The sequence below is a fragment of the Ursus arctos genome, unplaced genomic scaffold (assembly GCF_023065955.2).
Source record: "Ursus arctos isolate Adak ecotype North America unplaced genomic scaffold, UrsArc2.0 scaffold_5, whole genome shotgun sequence".
Lineage (NCBI taxonomy): Eukaryota > Metazoa > Chordata > Mammalia > Carnivora > Ursidae > Ursus > Ursus arctos.
Window position 1 is genome coordinate 89,337,290 of NW_026623067.1, and position 18,301 is coordinate 89,355,590.

General features: G+C 44.1%; 1 protein-coding gene across 2 annotated transcripts in view; it reads right to left on the reverse strand.

The window, feature by feature from the left end:
• Window positions 1–11,336, reverse strand: part of NREP (neuronal regeneration related protein) — a 28,693-nt gene extending 17,357 nt beyond the window's left edge. The window contains exons 1-3 of one of the 2 annotated variants that reach the window (XM_048221215.2): window positions 11,259–11,336; window positions 10,712–10,753; window positions 9,335–9,399 (exon numbers count right to left, since the gene is read on the reverse strand). In XM_048221215.2, the coding sequence (XP_048077172.1) occupies window positions 9,335–9,337 (3 nt within the window). In that variant the 5' untranslated portion in view covers window positions 9,338–9,399; window positions 10,712–10,753; window positions 11,259–11,336. Of the gene's footprint in view, window positions 1–9,334; window positions 9,400–10,711; window positions 10,754–10,937; window positions 11,060–11,258 lie in introns of those variants that run through there. The other variant, XM_057307347.1, reaches the window with a different exon arrangement.
• Window positions 11,337–18,301: the final 6,965 nt, after the last annotated feature.

Here is an 18,301-nt window from a genome sequence, read left to right on the forward strand (position 1 = left end):
ATTAAGGATCACAGTTATGCCCAGAAGAACTCAGAGATGATGTGGGCAGAATTTCTGATGCTGGAGTAACTGAATTGGTTGGGCATATAATCTCAACTATCCAGCCAATTAATCAAAAAATATGTACTACATACCTCCTTTCTGTGAGGTCTTGAATATCTGGTAGGTAGCTTTCCATCCTATAGAATGAACATTTTATCAAGAGTACATCCCATTAATCCGGGCTGCAAGTGCCAAAGTAGCAAACACGTTTTTTTTCAAAAAAGTTTTTTTTTAGAACTAAGCTGCCAAATCCTGGGATGTCTATCCAGGAAGGGAGTGGTCTTATAATTAAGTCATCTTTTCAAATTTGAATTCCCTGAACCATACAGTTGGAAGTCCCTGAGAGTGCATGTTTCAAAGAGTGGTTCCATTCCCTGCACTCTTCATCCTTTCCGCCAGTATTCACTGCGTGCCCACAATGCAGGAGGCACGAGGCTAAGTGTTCAACCATGTGCGGCCAAGCCCACACAGCACACTGATACACTAAGATTCAGCAACTGCCTAGCAAAACAAGAACAGACTTCCAGATCATGGTCCCAGTAAGCCTTCTGGGTAACTTTCACTATGATCACTTAATGAAAGGCACGAAACAGTACTTCTTGGAAAAGTATTTAATAACAATCCCTTACTTGGGTCATGTTTATTAATACTTTAGTAAGTTTTATCCATCTAACGACTCACTCGAGCTTTTCCTTGACAGTTCTGGATGTTGGCTGCCAAAGATGCCCTGTCCTCTTCTAATTTCTCCTCTTTCCTGTCCAAGGACAGGCTCTATATCCGACACTGACTCTGTCCAACAAAAGCGTCCTCAAAATGCCTGGACCCACTTTAAACACAATAACTTCTGTAGATTTCTCTCTGTTCAGCCACCGGACTGCAGTACTTTTCCCTGCTGGCATTGTATCAAACACAATTCAGACAGGAAGGCTGTTACCTGCCCCAGTAATCAAAGGACAGTGGTGTGTGATGGTGATCTGAGTATGGGTTGCAGTGGAGAAGGGAGTGGAGCTAGACCTGGACAACCACACCAAACTTCGGTGCACATTATGAATCTCCCTCTTGTTTTAATCACTTATTGGTATGAGTCTTTGGCTCATACTATTACTGGCAGCGACTACTCAGCTCCTCTCTCTCTGTCTCTCCCATCAACGGCTCTAGTCCCCAAGTCCAGCTTCAGCGGGGCAAACAGCCCTTCCTTTCATTGGCCACATTCTCTTACGTATCTTCTCTTTCTCCTTTTCAAACACAAGTCACATTTGTATTTTAGTCTACGGAAGTAAGGATGAAATGTTGAACGAGCAGTCTAAAATCAAGGGTTCAAACCCTCTCCAGCTAGATAATCCTAACACTTTTTAGGGCACAATGCTTAGAATGGAAACCACTCTCAGGGAGTGAAAGGCAATAATTTTATTTATGAAGATTTCATTACCTCGTGACACCAGAGCTGATGACGCTCTGCTGTCACGACTGCCTGGGTCAGGCTGCTGACACACGGAGTGCGGAACTGCTGGGGAAACAGCGTTAATGGCCCCACATGGAACGGCGCCGCACAGCCCATGTTCTGGAGATGTGTGACTCTATCCCAGAATGAGATTTCTCTTTGGCCGACCATGCCAAGTGAACTTTTCGGACTCTCTTAGGATCTCTTCTGTTGAAAGACATGTAAAAGAAGGGAGCTGTTTCTGTAGTGTGTTTGCATTTCATTTCACTATCCCCTACCGCCCCGGACACTGAGCCTTCCTTACTGATCAGGGAAGGGGGGCTTTGCAGTAGTGAATTCAGAACCTGTCCGTGCTCACCTCATTTCCTGGGCCATAAGCTTTATAACCTGAGCTGTCACAATTCTGCCATAAATCTCAAAGTGAGTCACATGGTTCTGCCCAGAAATAACAAATCTCCCTGTATCCACGACTATTGACTCATTCATTTATTCCACAGACATTTATTGATCACTAAGGATGTGCCAGTTCCTAGATAGGTACTGAAGCAGCGATCAGACTGGTTCAGAGATGTCGTGGGTTCTGTTCCAAGGTCCCATTTAGAACATGTCAATGTTCTTTGTGGAAAGAGAATGCCAATCAACTTCACTAGCTGTTCTAGAGTTCCCTCTTAGTGATGAAACTTTTCCACATCAGAATTCACCATCCTGACTGTAGAGGAAAAGAAAAAAACAAAACAAAACCAAGGCATCACAGCCTCAGCTGCTACCAAAAAGAGGGATGGTGCTCATTTAGTAGGGTCAGTGTTCTTGTTTCCAGTTAAAGTCTTGGAGGGTAGAAAACACATGGGCAGAAATAAGGCAGTCAGCGAGCAGAATGTTCTAAGTGTGGTGCTTGCACAGGGAGCATGAGAGCATTCCTGCTGGATGTGCAGGGCTGTCTCGTAGAGGAACTGTCATTTAAACTCAGTCTCGAAGAATGGCTTTATTTTGTCAGAAGGAGCATTCTTTCTAGGATGTAAGCAAAGACTCAGGAGGCACTCCTGGGGTATGGTTTGAGTAACAAGTGGCTGGTCCCTCTAGGAAAATATATTCCATCGCGGTTAGAAATAAAAGATTCGTTTACATAGTTCTTGGCATGACTGCCCAGTCACAGAAATTAAACTTACGAAGCTCTACACACAGAAATTAAAAAGTAAATTATTTAGAAGTATGAGGTGAGAGTAGGCATAAAGAATTCAAGGAATGAGGCTTACTTATGTTACTTTAATGAAAAGAATCGGGTAAGTCCAGCCACATCTGAAGGGACTAAAAGAGCTTAGAGCTAGTGAAATCATGTCACATTGAAAATCTCGAAGCTGATGTATTCTAAGCTAGGAGTCTGTGCTGTATCCAGAAGAAATTCCAGAAAACTCCTTCTCAGTCTTGGCTTTCCCCAACTTTTGTGTATCATGCGATGAGATTCCCTTCAAACGGCCACTAGACTATTGACTAACTTAGTAACAGCCTGCAGGCCTCAAAATATAAACAGTTTGATGATGATGATGATGTCAGTGTTGGCTTGAATTTTGAGTAAGTATGTCTGGTGAATCAGGAAGAAGTGGAGAGAGAGAACCAACTGGGTCCATGTGGTTGCAACTGATTAGCACATGGCTCCCCCCAGTTAGCCTCACAGAAGGGAAGTGCGGTGCTGGCACAGCAGCAATGTCCTCTCTGGCCACACGGGCACTGACGAGGCTGCTGGAATTTGCCAGGGGAAGTGCTACCACCTTCTCATGAGAAAGAGGTTAACTGGGCTCCCTTCTTCCCTCCCAGCTCCTTGCAGCTAGGGGTCTTCTCTCCAGCACTCCACCCCAGCCCGAGGACAGGGAGGGGCAGCAACACAATAAGCTTACATCTAACCAGAAGTATATGGAAGTCTGTGATCTTTTCTATGGGGCACAGTCAAAAGGCAAAGAACGTGACAGGTTGGAACGTGACTGACAGCCCTGGGTCATCTTCAGGATGCTGGCGTCCTGGCTCCCTCTGGCTTAGCACATCAAGTCCTGACTTCCAGCTCTAGTTTGTGAGGTCTGTCCGTGACAGCACAGAGGCCCTAAATAGGCAGGAGGACAGTCCCTACTGTATGAGAACGCAGGATGCTTACTCTTGCAAGCAAACCTTTCTAATGTACTCCCTTGATCTGGAAATCACTTCTCTCTCTTCTAAATCTAAACAAATATTTTTAATTCTTCATTCACTTAATAATTATTAAGGACTAGTGGTAAGCCCTAGGGATAGAAAGCTTAGGAAGGCATAGTACCTGCTCTCAAGGAGCAAACAGTCCACTTCTAGGTTTCAAATTTAATGACAACCCCAATCCCTTATTATTAAACTCTATACTGAGGATTTTGAAATCATATTCAGGCTGAATAATAATAGAGTATCAAGCTTGATTAGCAATGTCGGCCACTGGTGTAGTAGGAGTTAGTGGTTGCGTGCATATTTGCCATCTCTGGGTCTAGCTTAATTTCTACCTTCTCAAAAAAATTTTCCCCTATCATCCCCATTCCCCAGTGCCCACTAATATTCTTCTGCATCTTACGATTTAGAACTGGATTATACCGCATGACATTAAATTTGCCACACGTTAGTCTTCCTTCCACAACTAAAATAGAAGACAACTGAGGGCAGAGGCCAAGCGTGCATCTTCTGTAAAGCGAAAGAACCAAGCACAGATAAGATGCTCAAAAAATACTTGTTCAGTTGGCATGGGAATCGACGCCCAATCCTACCACTAACGCTGCTCATTCTCTAAAGTGTTTTCATTCACAGCACCTTTGTGTTCTCAGGGTCATTTTCATAATATCACAGAATCAGGTTATACTAGAAGTGAGTGAGGACTTTAAAGTTCCAGTACTGGGGTCAGAGCTCCTCCTGGATCCCAGAGGGGATTTTTATAGCTAAAGGAGAAGTTGCTGTGAGCTCTGAGCACCACAGCTGGGTCAACCCTAGCATGTCACCAGATTGAGCCAAGTGTGGCTCTACAAGCTGGTCAGCGAGCACCTGCAAGCCACTCCCTCGGCAGGTGGCTTTACGGCCTAACCACAAACTTTGTCTCTTGTTACAAATAATGGGAAATAATTTACTCTGAAAACTAAAATTACATTCACTTCCAACTTCCTAGCTTGTAGAAGAAGGTAAGGATGCAAATTACTTCCAGATCACCAAAACTAAACATGATTACGTCGTTAAGGATGAATTTCTAAAACTCCAACCCAATATTTATTGAGCTTCTAACCTATTTCAAACTTTATTAAGCACTGCATATGAAGTTTATAAACCCTCTGGGAGCCTATGATTTATTTGGTCAACGGAAGAAATGAATAGGATCTAACCAACAAATAATGCAGGAGAGTATAATCTAGTGTTACACCCAGGTTAATACCATGTCATTGCTACTAATAACTGAACTGATAGTTAGAATTTAGTTGAGAGCCATGTTAATGCTTAAATCCCAAACCATTAGAGCTGCTAATGCGTGTCATGCACTAGCCGATCAATTTCAGGGTCACTGCTATTTTTTAAACCACTGAGACAGAAATCCTTAAAGCTGTCCCTACCTGCAAAATATGTCCAGAAATATCCATTTCAGATACATTTAGACCCAATAAATGGTATTTTTAGCAACCATAATTTCTGCTGATGTGAGCTAAGATTTATGGTTAATCTGCTTTCCAGTTCAAAGCAAAGGAGCAGTTTAAAATTGGAATCTTTTAATATATCTTGATCAAGATGACATAGTCCAAGTACATTCAATATATTTCCTCTGGTATATTCAAATTGGATTCACTGATAAGATTTCCTTATCCCTAGTCTTTTCCTGTATAACAAAGGAATTACACAGACATTCAGGCAAATAAATCCTTCCCACTCCTCTTTCACTCCAGCAACATTTTGAATAACCAAGATGAACCAGGAAATCAAGGTTTTTGTTTGTTGTAAGCATAATTATTCCAATAACTACGTCAATGCTCCATTTCACTTTGGCTGTGAGGATGAGACCTTAAAAGACTTTTCAGCCAGGAATACCACTAAGAAAAAAATGTGCCGGACCCAGGAAAGCCAGTATTTCACCCCCAGACTCCCCAGTCAATCCGAAGCGGATGAATGCTCATCATCTAGAGTTTGCTCATCTAATGTAGTGAAGTACTCATATTTTTTTGAAGTATTCACATCTCAGAGGTGTATTTTTCTAAGATTTAAAATAAAGTGAATTCCTTTAATGTACTTACGATGATCTGCTTTACATACAAGTTTTTAAGAATTCTATCAGGTTAAAATAGAGTAACACTCTGAGTAGCTGTTTATTCCAAGATTTCTGCTCAAATGCCTTCTCCTGTCTGAATTATCTACATAACTCAAGAGGAAGCTGGACTGGGGTTAAAGCTGGATAGAAAATCCCTCCCGTCCTAATTCCCCAAACAACCCCCGGTCTCCCCCTCACCGTGTGTGGGAGGGCCTTGTGTAAGACAACACTGTATAAAATTCCCCTCCTAGGTGCAGGCAGTCCTCAGCATCTCCACAATCAACTGTAAATTCACATTCCAAAGCCCAATGGCACAGCTACCAATAGGACCTCATCCCTCCTCAATCTTTGTCTTTCTCTTTAAACAAGAAAACCTTATGTTAATGGAGAGATTATTGAAAGAGTCTCCTTGTAAGCCCATGAATGCCACTTCACAGACAGTACAAAAAGCAGAGCTCTATGAACGGTACAACAGAGTCAACTCATCTTTTTGAAAAGCTCAGCATCAGCCTTAGCGAGAACTTAAATTGTTCCAGTTCCTAGATCTCTAGTAAAACATGATGAGTCCATGTGTGTGCCACTGTGAGTCCACACACACACAAACGCACAGGCAAGTTTACTGCACAGAGGGTAGTCACGTGGAAAATCGGGACTTAACCTTGACATTGGATTAAATAATTCATTTTTTCAAACTATTCAATAAGATCATCTGCTCATTCTTAAGTATTTTCTTCTCATTGATGTATCTGAAGCAAGTACCTTTAAAATAAAAAAAACCCTAAATACCAAAAAACCATATAAAATATATCTTAGAAATTCAAATTCAGCAAAAAGCCAAATATAAATTAAAGAAATACGGACAGTCTCTGCAGACTCACAATAACTTGTTAATTGCAAAAATAAATAAATAAATAATGGGCACCTGGAAAAATGCACGTTTACTAGATAACCTAAGTTCGGGAATGCATTATTGAAAAGAACACTCTGGTCAACTAAGACACAGCAAACTATACTCAAAATTACACCTTCTAACAGTACTGAGTTGTATAACACAATACACTGTAATCTGTATATACATGGTGCCACCCCTCCCCCTGGGAATTGTGCTCAGAGTCCCCCACACAGAATACAATGTGATTAGTGCCTGGGAGAGTTAACAAAGTGGTTGTATTTTTTTGATAATGCAAAGGCACTCTAGGATTCTCGAGTTTCTTAAACTGTTGTTGTGAAACATCACCATTTTAGGGTATGTAAAATGTCGAGATACTGAACCACTTTATTTTGAATTCTGAGGTCTACCAGTTATTTCTTACCCTGGAGTGAGCTGATTATAAATCTGTATTTGTCATAAGCCCTTAACTAAACCAGCTAAATACACTGAAATTAGATCCTCTCTAGTGTTTTAAATTATGTAAATGGAAATACACATTTAACAGAAAAGGCATGTTCATATATTTCCCAGAGGTGGCCCTGTGTTCGATCTATGCTTCCTTAGCCAAAGTTTCTATTGTGTGTAGGCTAAGTCTTTAAGTAAGCCAGTTACAGAGATCAACAAGGAATTCCAGTTTTAATCAAGGAAGGAAAATTACCTCATTTTGCCAAAAAGGAGAAAAGGAGGTGCCATTAATAACAGTTTTTTAAAGAATAAAACGGAAACTTTTTTTTTTAACATTAATATATGCAAAGACTTCTAAGAGCTCAGGCCTCCCGGAATAAGCGAATTGCTAGAAAGTTACTTGGAATCACCCACAGACAATAACTGTCGGTGGTTTCATTTCAGGCAATGGGCTGTTGCCAAGAGGGACTGACATCTTGATGAAAGGATCACCAAAAAGTTGTGAGAATTTTTCCATGGGCAAAAATCCTTCCAAGAGCAACAAACTGTGATTTCTCATTCTGCCACCATACATAAAGGACAACTGTAAGAAATTAACAACATGTAATAATAATTCAGATTTACTCTTCTGCATTCAAAGCGTTCCAACTTTCATTCTCAGCTTTGGCACACAAGCTGGCCTTTCACGAAGCTCATTCCACTCACCAATGCAGAAACATGATATTTACTCTCCGAGCCTGACCTATAGCGCTAGTTCTGGCAGGGTTAGCGGTCAAATTGATGTTTAACCAAACTGGTCACCTGACATATTACAACATACGTGAACTTTCATGGTCTACCTACAGTGACACAGAGGGTAAGATTCTAGATAAAGAGGTACAAGACAAGCTGATGGGGTCAGTCTCAGTAAAAAGAAAAAGAAAAATACTTTGAGGCAGTTCATTTTATTACCATCCTAGCACTACGCCAATGACTGATTAGGAATTTAATATGAAGTTAGGAACCGTTTGCACAAAACCCACTGACCAGTTTAATTTTCTGTCCACCCGTTTTGCCCTTCCACCTCAAGTTCCTTAAATTTGGCCATTACGCTCTAAGTCCAAGCGAGAGCTATTTTACTTGAGGATTTGACACCCACCCACCTGTTGAACTGACAGGTGAGGTATACACAAAAAATAAAGGGCTTATTTGCTAATAGGATTCACACTGAACTCATTTAATTGCTCTGATTCATTCTCCTCCTTGGAAGCTTATACTTGGGTTGTTCTCAAAGAAAACATCAAGTATATCAGATTCAATTTTGATTCATTAAATTCCACCCTCGTTTAAAAAAAAACCTAAAACTAAATTTGGAAATCACACATTCTAAGTGGCAAAGAGGTGCTTTAGAGAGCATAAACATCTGTAGTGGACACGTTGTACTGAACTGAAAAGTTGCAGGACATCTCTATTATTCTTTGCAGTCCAACCTTACTTCCAAGGAGGACATTTTCATAGATCATATACGTATTCAGCTGCTTCTAATGTGTATTTCATCTCCTTTGCTCTTTAATCAGTCATCAAACACGGAACTACCCTCTCTGTGGATCATACTACTGGTCTGAAATAGTCACACTTTCCTTTGGCGGTAGCATGCTTGACTTCTAAAACTGAGCAGACGCCTCTCAGAAGTGAAAGGATAAATGCACAAAAACTATCACTGCTGATACCACTGGAGATACGAAGACAGAGTATATGCAAGTCAAAGTCCGTGCTCCGCACGGCCACTGCTCTTAAGGAGAGCAGACACGGCGGCTGTTTGATGAGCGGGACCCAGACTCCTACTCCGTGGGTAAGTTCTCGCTATCTCTAAACTAGGACCCACGGCTTTGTCTGAGACCTAGTGTCGCCACCTCTTCAGTGCCACCTCTTCAGTGCATGTCACAACACATGACTCTTCTTAAAGAACAGAACGGTTTCCGTTGTTCAAGTTAAATAAATCTTCGCTTCTGAAAGAGGAATTTCAGTTTTCTATTCAAAATGACTGCAAATCAAAAGATCTAATTCGCCACATGCAGTTCATATACGCTGCCGTACTGCAGAGCTCCCACCGGCGGGAGAGCGAGCCTTTGAAAGGTCACATGGGGTCAGAACAATAAGGGGCTGAGGCCGGATGCAGGCGGGTGGTTGATATTTACATGAAAGGACTGACAACAATCACTGAGAATCTCCTCTGACGACCCGTTCTTACCATTTTGAGAATCGTTAACAGTCTTGGCCTTGCACCCTCCCTCTCTTCAGTCCAGGGAGACCAACCTGCAAAATACGTTTAAATACAGTAGACAAATCGCCTCACTACAGGTCAGCAAATGAAAAATGCCTGTTTAGAGGTTACAGACAAATGACCATTTTCTGTGGTTAAGTTACATGCAAATTCTCGTAACCACTGGGGCTTCTGAGAGAGCTTCCCAAGGGTCTATAGGCTTAAATAGGGGACAAAGGAAACCCTGGTACAGGGCTTTGCAGCGTCCTGGGCTATTCTTAGTGTTCAGTTCATCTTTAAATTGAAGAAGTTCAAAAGGTTTAGCAACTTAAAAGTAGAACCAAGCGATAAAAATAGATTGTTTTCTGGCTGCTCTTTGTTCCCAGACATACTACTGGCAGTATATTTGCAATCAAGACAGCAGAATAGGAATCAGCCGTCCACCGTGTAGTGTAATGCCTCAGAGTGGATATTTTTGGAAATGGCACTGCATTACATAACCTCCCGTGTTTAAAAAAAAAAAAAAAAAAACTACACTGGGGGGGGGGGGAGTCAGGAATATACACCATTATGCCCTTCTCTTTATAGCAAACAAACACTAATGCTTATGCTGCAGTGATTTCCTCTCAGCCTTTATGTCAGAACACGGTTCCTTTGTTAACATAAGTTATGACCAAAATTAAGATGAATGAAGAAACTAAAAGTTCTCCAAGAGGGGATCATAAGCTCTTAGAGTTTTCCTATAATGTTATCATAGAGACACATAAATGCAAATCAGATTATTATCATCATCGAGCAGAAAGCAGTCATTTATTTTTAAGCCCTCCCTCCCCCAAAGTTTCACTGCTTTATAAGAAAATGCAGAAAAAGTGTTGCAAGATCGAACGCCTGAGAAGACCCTTGGCGGCGGCGGCAGCAGCGCGGAGAGAGCAATCAAGTGTACGGAGGGAGGGACACCAATTCATTTACTAAAGGGGGTAGGGGTGCATGCACCAGAGTGCATCGAATGCGAAGAAACAAAACAGTTCCTAACAATGCTTTATGAGCAAGAAGAACGAAAATTAACCACACCAGCAAGCATAAAACCCCACCCCTTCCCAAAAGAATTCTCCCTCTTAACTTGTGCATTAAAAAAAAAAAAAGAAGAAGAAGAAAGAAAGAAAGCCCAAGTTAAATTCCAGCCTTAATGCAGCAGGGCCAAAATGCCAGAATTTCTTCAAGGTACACGCTTCAGCTCTTTAAAATTTAGAGGGAAGAAGCATGAACTCTGCAGGGTGGAAGGGTCCAGCGAAGAGCAATGGCAAGAAATCGACACAAAAGAGAAAGCAGCGCTCCCGGCCGGGGATGGGAACAGCATATACTTACAGACAAAAGCCCCGCTCCCTGCTCACTCTCTCCTCTCTACACCTGAAACACAAATGGGGATGAAAAAGGGCATCATGCTCGAAAGACAGCTGGGGGGGGGGGGGGGAGGGGGAGGGGAAAGGGGTGGAGGAAGAGGAGAGAGGAGGGGGAAGGGAAGCAAAACCCAAACCGGCTTCACTTCCAAGAAGTGCGGCCGTGGGGACGAAGGAGGGGAAGGTCTCCCTGCCTCGCGCTCTCCAAGTGTGTGTCTTTCTCCAGGAGCCCCCTCCCCGCCGCCAGCGTGCCGGCGAACAATGAGCTAATTCTGACGGGGCTGGCGCGGCGCCAGCGCCCCAGCCTCGCCGCTCGGTGCGGCCGCGGCCGAGCGGACTGCTTACTCGGCAGGAATCGGCGCCCCGGGCCGCCGGCGAGCGCCCCGCACCCCGCGCCCCGCGCGCCCCTCGCCGCGCCGCCCCCCGCCCCGCCGGGCCCCTGGGGGACGGAGGGGCCCCCGCAGACCGACCGGCGCGCCGCCCCGGCCCCGCCCCGGAGCACGGCGCGCACACACCCCGGCCCGGCCTCTCCCGCCCCCGGCGGGCTTCTCCGCCTCGACGTGCGGTTGCTTTTCAGACAAATAAGGAGGCGGAGGAGGCGGTTTGGGGGCGCGCCAGGCGTGAAGGCGGCCAGGGCGCTGCACGGCCCGGCAGGCCGCCAGGCCGCGAGGGGAGGCGGCGCGGCCCGTACTGTAATAATAAACCTGCGGCAGAGGGCATCTGAGGGAAAGAGGACGGCGACGGCGGCAGCCGCCTTCCCTTTTATGTGCCTGTCCCGAGCGGAGCAGAAAATGGTGCCTGTCGGCGGCGCGGAGCCGCACGCCCGCACAAAGAGCCGCCGCCGCCGCCTGTGCGCACCGCCCCGCCCGGCCCGCAGCCCCGCCGCCGCCGCCCGCCCCCCAGGCCGCGGGCAGCCCGGGGTCGGGAGCACCCGAAGGCCCAGCCCGGAGCCCCGGCCGCGCGCGCTCGGCACACGCGGTGCAGACACGCGCGCACACGGCTCCACGCGCACGGACAGGCAAGAGCCGCGCCGCCGACACACGCTCCCCTCTCGCTCCCTTTTCCCTGAAGCGTTGAGCCTGTTACTCTGCTCTTTGCCCTACTAAAATGACACTTTTTTAAAAAGCAGAGATTACTTTTTTTAAAAGTGCTTTACATTTCTGATTTTCTTTTAAAAACAGTGTTCTTATTTAAAATCTGACTATCTTCACAGTAACGTAACAGCTCAAAATTTTGCTACAACTTGGTTTTGTTGCCAACAAAACAGAATATCATTTTATGGTAAATGTCAGATGTTAGAGGGGAAGATTATCTCCTAATTCAATTGCTTTGCCAAGAAGAAAGATGTAAAAGATCATAACCTCTTCTAAATTTACATTCACATGTTACTCCTAATCACTGAAAGCAGTGTTTTTCCCATCACAACAGTCAGAAAAGATGAGGGGGGTGCGAGAATTCACAAAAACGTGTTTATAGATGGTCTTAGTTTTTAGATTTAAGGTTTTTTGGGTACAGAAATAGCACACCTTAAAAAGCAATATTTTACACTCTTAATTCTGAAGAATAAATTATCTATAAACTTGTTGCCAGGGCCACAGATCTTTCACACCGCAAAAGCCACTTGCCAGTGGGTGTGACCTGTAAGGGGCCAGCTAAGAGTTTCCCTGAATTCATCTAGAACCTCACATTTCTCCTGAAAAAAAAAAAAAAAAAAAAAACTCACCTCAGAGCCATTATTAGAAATAAAGGGGAAGGCACCCAACTCCTCAAACCTCCTAAATGCCTTCAGGGCCAGGGCTCACCTGCCAGGGAGATGGGCTGGGGAGTGAGTGGGGTGGTGGGAGAGGGAGAAACCTGGGGGGGCGGCTTTTGTAGGTCTGAAGTCCCAGCAGGCTGGTCAAGGGCACCTCAGCACTGAGATCTTTGACCTCAGAGTCAAGCTCAAAAAGTAATCCAAGAAGGCCCTGCGCTGCCGCATCAACCAAAAATCTGTCCCAGGAAGGTTTGTTCAAAAGTTACTTCTACAAGCACGCACACATATATACTGACTTTAGTATTTATGCAAAACTTACCCTAAGATGGCCTTAAAAACACAGGGAAATTTGGGATTTATTATATGTTAATTTTTCTCTACTGCAGCCACGAACATACAGGTGACATAGTTTTTTTTTGTTTCGTTTCTTTTTTTTTTTTTTTTTTTTTTAAGAAATAACCCTGGGTCAGAATCATAGTCTATTTACTGTGTTCCAGAAAATGGTTAGTCTGACTATCGAGGAAACATTCTTGAGTCCTTCTGGGTAGAGGAGACTGTGCTAATCACTAGGGACAGAAAGGAACTCACAGCATGCCGCCTCACTCAGGAGGGCAGCAATAGGGGTCTCACAGCGCTCGAGCCATCACCCTTGGACTCCTCCCACCCGGCCTGCAGGGTGTATGGTAGATCCACTCTCCTGAAACACCTTTCTAATCACAGTACCTCGGCTCCATTACGGGATAAAGACCATACTTCAGCCTTCCACTCAGATCTCACCACAACGTGACCACAATCCAACTTTCTAGCTTTATCATCCAATTCTTTCCCAGTCGTAGAACAGCAGTCCTTTGATTCAGTCTGATTGATTACTTAGGGCATATATTTATCCCTAGACCATTCAGGAAGCAAAGTCATGCAAACACTGACTTAAAACAGGAAGCCTCAACCTCAGAGCTATTGACTTCTGGTGAATAATTTTTTGATGGGGCCAAGGTGTCGGGTGGAGGAAGGGAGACGTCTTGTTCCTTGTTGGATGTTTAGGGCATCTCGGGCGTCTACCAACTGGATGCCAGCAACAAAGCCCGGTAGTGACAACCAAATGTGTGTCCAGACATTGTCACAAGTTCGTCCAAGGGGCAAAGTTGCCCCTAGTTGAGAACCATTGTCTCAATCAGATCCATTTGTTGAGATGGGAGAGGGAGTCCTGTGGACTCCTGTGTGTAGGAGGGACAGAGAGATCTGAACAAAAGCAACGTTTTCTTAGGAAAGATGAAGAAGAAGTAGGCAGTGTCCTTATCTTCATGGACTCTACAGTCTGCGGTGAGGGGTGGAGAAACAACGAAAGTCAAAGCTGCTGTGCAGTGTGACAAGGACGATTGTAGACAGAGCTCCGCACAGGTACCCCGTGAGCACAAAGGCTCCTTTCCACATCGGCTGGGGGGGTTCAAAGAAAGTTTTCTAAAGGAGGCGATGCTTAAGCTGAATTTGTAAAGAATGACGAAAAGCCAGTAAGCTGAAGAAGGGGGGAAAGGGACATGTAGGGTAGAGACAGGGATAAATCATGAGCTCAGGCATTTGCGCAGGGACTGGTGACAGCCAGGTGATACCTGAACACAAGAATCCTGGGTCAGAAGCTGACCCTTGTGTTTTGTCCCTTGCGTGAATGCCAAAGAACAGTCCGTCCCAGGATTTTGTCAAAATGAGGATAGACTTTAGATACAGGGTTTTCCTTCAACCTCCCTTAGGTATTTCATTCTCAAATGTATCTTCGTATATTCAAATGCATCTCAAATATATATTCTTACAATTGTGTTTCTTTTCAGTGTGTGTCATTCCTGGTTTGGGGGTAACAAGGTCCGTGAGTCTGAGCTCCGGGCAAGAGGCTGTATGTAAAAGTGGTCAGAGCCAGCTCTGTGTGACCCTAGAGAACTTATTTAACCTTCACTGTTCAGCTGGGGCTTACACCAGAGGACCAGGGCGCTGTGTTACGTGAAGCTGCAGACTACGTTTGGCCATTAGGGTTACACATGTGCCAACAAGAAGTATTGCAGGTAGCTTCATAAAACGAAATTTATACTACATGTCTTCTCTGAGCCTCATCTCCTGTCCCTGCCTGCTCAATCTCAATGCTGCACAGTTCCCTGGTGAGTGACTCTGTGGCATGACTCTTGGACCTTTTCATGTGCTGTTCCTGTGCCAGAATGTCCCTTTCCCTTTCTTCAGTGTATTTCTTGCTCCTTCTTCATAAATTTAGGTTCTGTATCACTTCATTGGGGAAACTTGCTTTGACCCTCTGGCCCGATTTAGAAAGGAGTCTTTGTGCTCAGAGGTTGCCGCTGTCCTTATCACAATGCTGTAACCTTGGCTTTACTTTTCTGTCATTACCACCAGCCTGTAAATTCCATGAAGGAACAGACTGTAGTAGATATATTTTGGTTACTTGCCTAATACCCGTTGTCTCTTTCCTCCTCCTCTTTCTTAATGAAACCCGGATTTGTCCTAGTCTCCCTCCTCGCCCCTCCACCAATATAGCCCCTAAGTTCCAGGGAAGGTGATCCCGAGGAATAGATCCTAATGATTTTAGCTCATCAGTGTATGAAATTGTTTGGAGCTGATACTGGGCTAGAGATAAGCATGTGACCTCAGTTTAACCAATCATACTGAAAGGAAAGAATTATATTGCATGCTTGAGCTGAGAAATTTAAATTCTATGCTTAAAGCAATATACAACTATTGAAGATATTTTTTTTAAAGATTTTATTTATTTGATGGAGAGAGACGGCCAGCGAGAGAGGGAACACAAGCAGGGGGAGTGGGAGAGGAAGAAGCAGGCTCTTAGTGGAGGAGCCTGATGTGGGGCTCGAACCCAGAATGCTGGGATCACGCCCTGACCTGAAGGCAGACGCTTAACCACTGTGCTACCCAGGTGCCCCTGAAGATATTTAATCTGAAAGTGACATAAACAGATTTTTTTTTTCCCTAGAAAGATTATTCTTCGAACAATTCAGAGAATGTATTCGGGTAGGGAGAAGGGGAAGAATTGAGGAAGTGAGATCAATTAGGAGACTATTACAGTAATCCAGATGAGTAATCATGAATGGCCCATGGGAAAGGAGAAGAGGGAAGGAGGTAGAGTTGTGGGGTTCCTTGGGGGCTTGATAGAATACTAGAGATTAGCTGGAAAATGGAGTCTAGGATGATCCCAGATTTCTGACTTTGTGACTACTTAGATGATAATACTCCTTCCTAAAACAGAAAATATGAGAAGAGTGCATTTGGGAGGAGAAGGGAGTGATAATGAGTTCAGTTTTATACCTGCTGAGTGTAGAACCCACATAGTCAAGGTGCCAACGGCAAGCCTTGAGTAAGTTTCTTATCACCGTCTCCTCTTCCTCGTGCTTCCTTCCTAAGATGGGCTGACTCATGTCCCCTCCAAAATTCGTATGTTGAAATAACCCCCAGTACCTCAGAATGTGACTGTATTTGGAGATAGGGTATTTAAATAGGTAATTAAGGTAAAATGAAGTCATGAGGGTGGGTCCTAATCCAGTGTGACTTGTGTCCCTGGAAGAAGAGGAGACCAGGACAGAGTCACACACAGGGAAGCCCATGTGAAAACAGCAATCTACCACTTTCATTCTCTAAAAAGAAACCAACCCTGCTGACACCTTGGTCTCTAGAACTGACAAAATGAATTCCTGTTGCTTAAGCCCCCCAGTCTGTGGTACTTTGTTATGGTGGCCCTAGCCAACTAACGTATGTACCTTCCTTGCGCCAAACATCCAGAAGGGTAGATTTGTAATATTTATATTTGTTATGAGTTTTGGGATACTGCAAAATGGAAAGCCCAAAAAAGATCTTGAAGCTAAAGAAGTGATATGTTCTCAAAGGACACGGCTTTGTCCAAATCTACAAAGTCCCGCTCAATATGTTCTATGAAAGTTGCAGTTGCGGCGGGTCACCCGAAATTCTGGTCCATGGTTCTCAAAACAGCATTCCAAAGCACATAAGGAAGCCTATTTACAATTTCGACCCTGTCGACTTGCAAGCTTCCAGCTGTATTTACACAGCTGGTGGAGGCAGCACAGATGAGAAGGATTCTCCACTTCACCGCTTAGAAACCCACACTGAGAATAAGTTCAGAAAATGCCTTCATATTTGAAAATTCAGTAAGTCTCAGAAAAGAACACAAAACATCAAGAACTAAACCACTGACATTGGGGACATTGGCAATGAAAGGAGGAAAAATAGTTGTAAATTTAGCAAAATGTGAAATACGAATATAAAAGTGAATTCAGGATGACTTGTAACCTATGTCACTCTATAAAACATAATGGCGAACATAGCATTTAAAAGATAAAGAACGAATGTAAGAGGTGAGGAACTTTTGAAAATCATGGTGCCCTCAGTCTTGTATTTTGTCCAACATCTGGAAATAATTGGAAATCCCTGGAAAAGTCAAGTCAGCCCTCCTAGAGGTGAAGAGCAAGCTGGCTGTTGCAGAAACAGATAAATGGAAGGACTGTCTCAAAGGAAGATTTATTCAGATTATCCTACCACGCAAAACAGGCCACATGAAACATTTAAAAATTAGCCTTCTGCTTGTGTTAAAAGTTATCTGAATGACGATGTAAAACTTTAAAAATAATACTGGTGGTTAATGTTGTTCCAAAACAATTAAAAGGAAATCATTTTAAAATCCCAGTGTGTGTGCGTGCGTGCGTGCGCGCGTGTGTGCGTGTGCGTGCGTGCGCGTGTGTTAGCTAATTACCCTTAACAAAGAATGTCTTTTTCCCATGGGAAATTCTGAATTTTAAAACTGATTAATCAACGAGTATTTTCCGTTTAACACTAGAGAAACGCAGAACTAATGCTCTAAGAAACTCACAAACTATATCCTCTTACATGATGTAAAGGTGGTACTTGTCTTATCATTCGAGAGACGGAGTAGCAAAACATGTCCCTAGATTTAAATATCCCCCGATACTGTGCTGTGTTTACAACATACTGTACCTACTAACTCTAATTTTGAAATTAACTCCAGCACCTTGAGAGCTGAGCAAAGTTCTGTCCCATTACAGCAGGACCTGCCATCCTCAGACTCCAGGATTCGAGAGAGCCGAGACTCCCAGGGTTCCAGTTTGGGGCACCTTCCCCACCTGACCACTCAAGGAGGGGCTGACCAAAGAGAGACACAGCTGACTGAAGACAAAGACTCTGCCTTCAGAATGAGTTTCTTCTTTCCAAAAGTTGGGGTAATTTACCTCTTCTCCCTGTGGAGATACTCAAGAAGGTAAGCCCTGGCCAGAAGCGTCAGATCTCAGATTCCCCGAGAATTCATAGAAATACAGATGTAAAGAATAATGAAGATGTTTGGGTTTAACTAATAATAATATCACACATGACTGTCGTACTTTACACACACACACACACACACACACACACGCACACTTATGATGGGGAAATAAGAAGAAAAAACAAAGGGAGCCACTTAGGATCACAGCTCAGTCAGTGACACTGATTAGACTGTCTACACCATGACCACACTGCAGTACTTTTGGCCAAAAGCCTTCCGTTTCCCCGAAACGAGCATTTGAAACAAGCATTGCCCACGTGCAGGCAGTCCGCTCAGAGAGTCTTTGTATCAATTCTGTGACATTCTCACCTCACAGATGAGAAACTGAGGCAGAGAGAGGTTACACCCCCCAGGCACTCAGCACAATGTCAATAGTAGAGCTGGGACCTGAACCCCGAAGTCTGACTCCAGAATCCAGTCTCTTCACCACCGTATTCTCATAGCTCCGC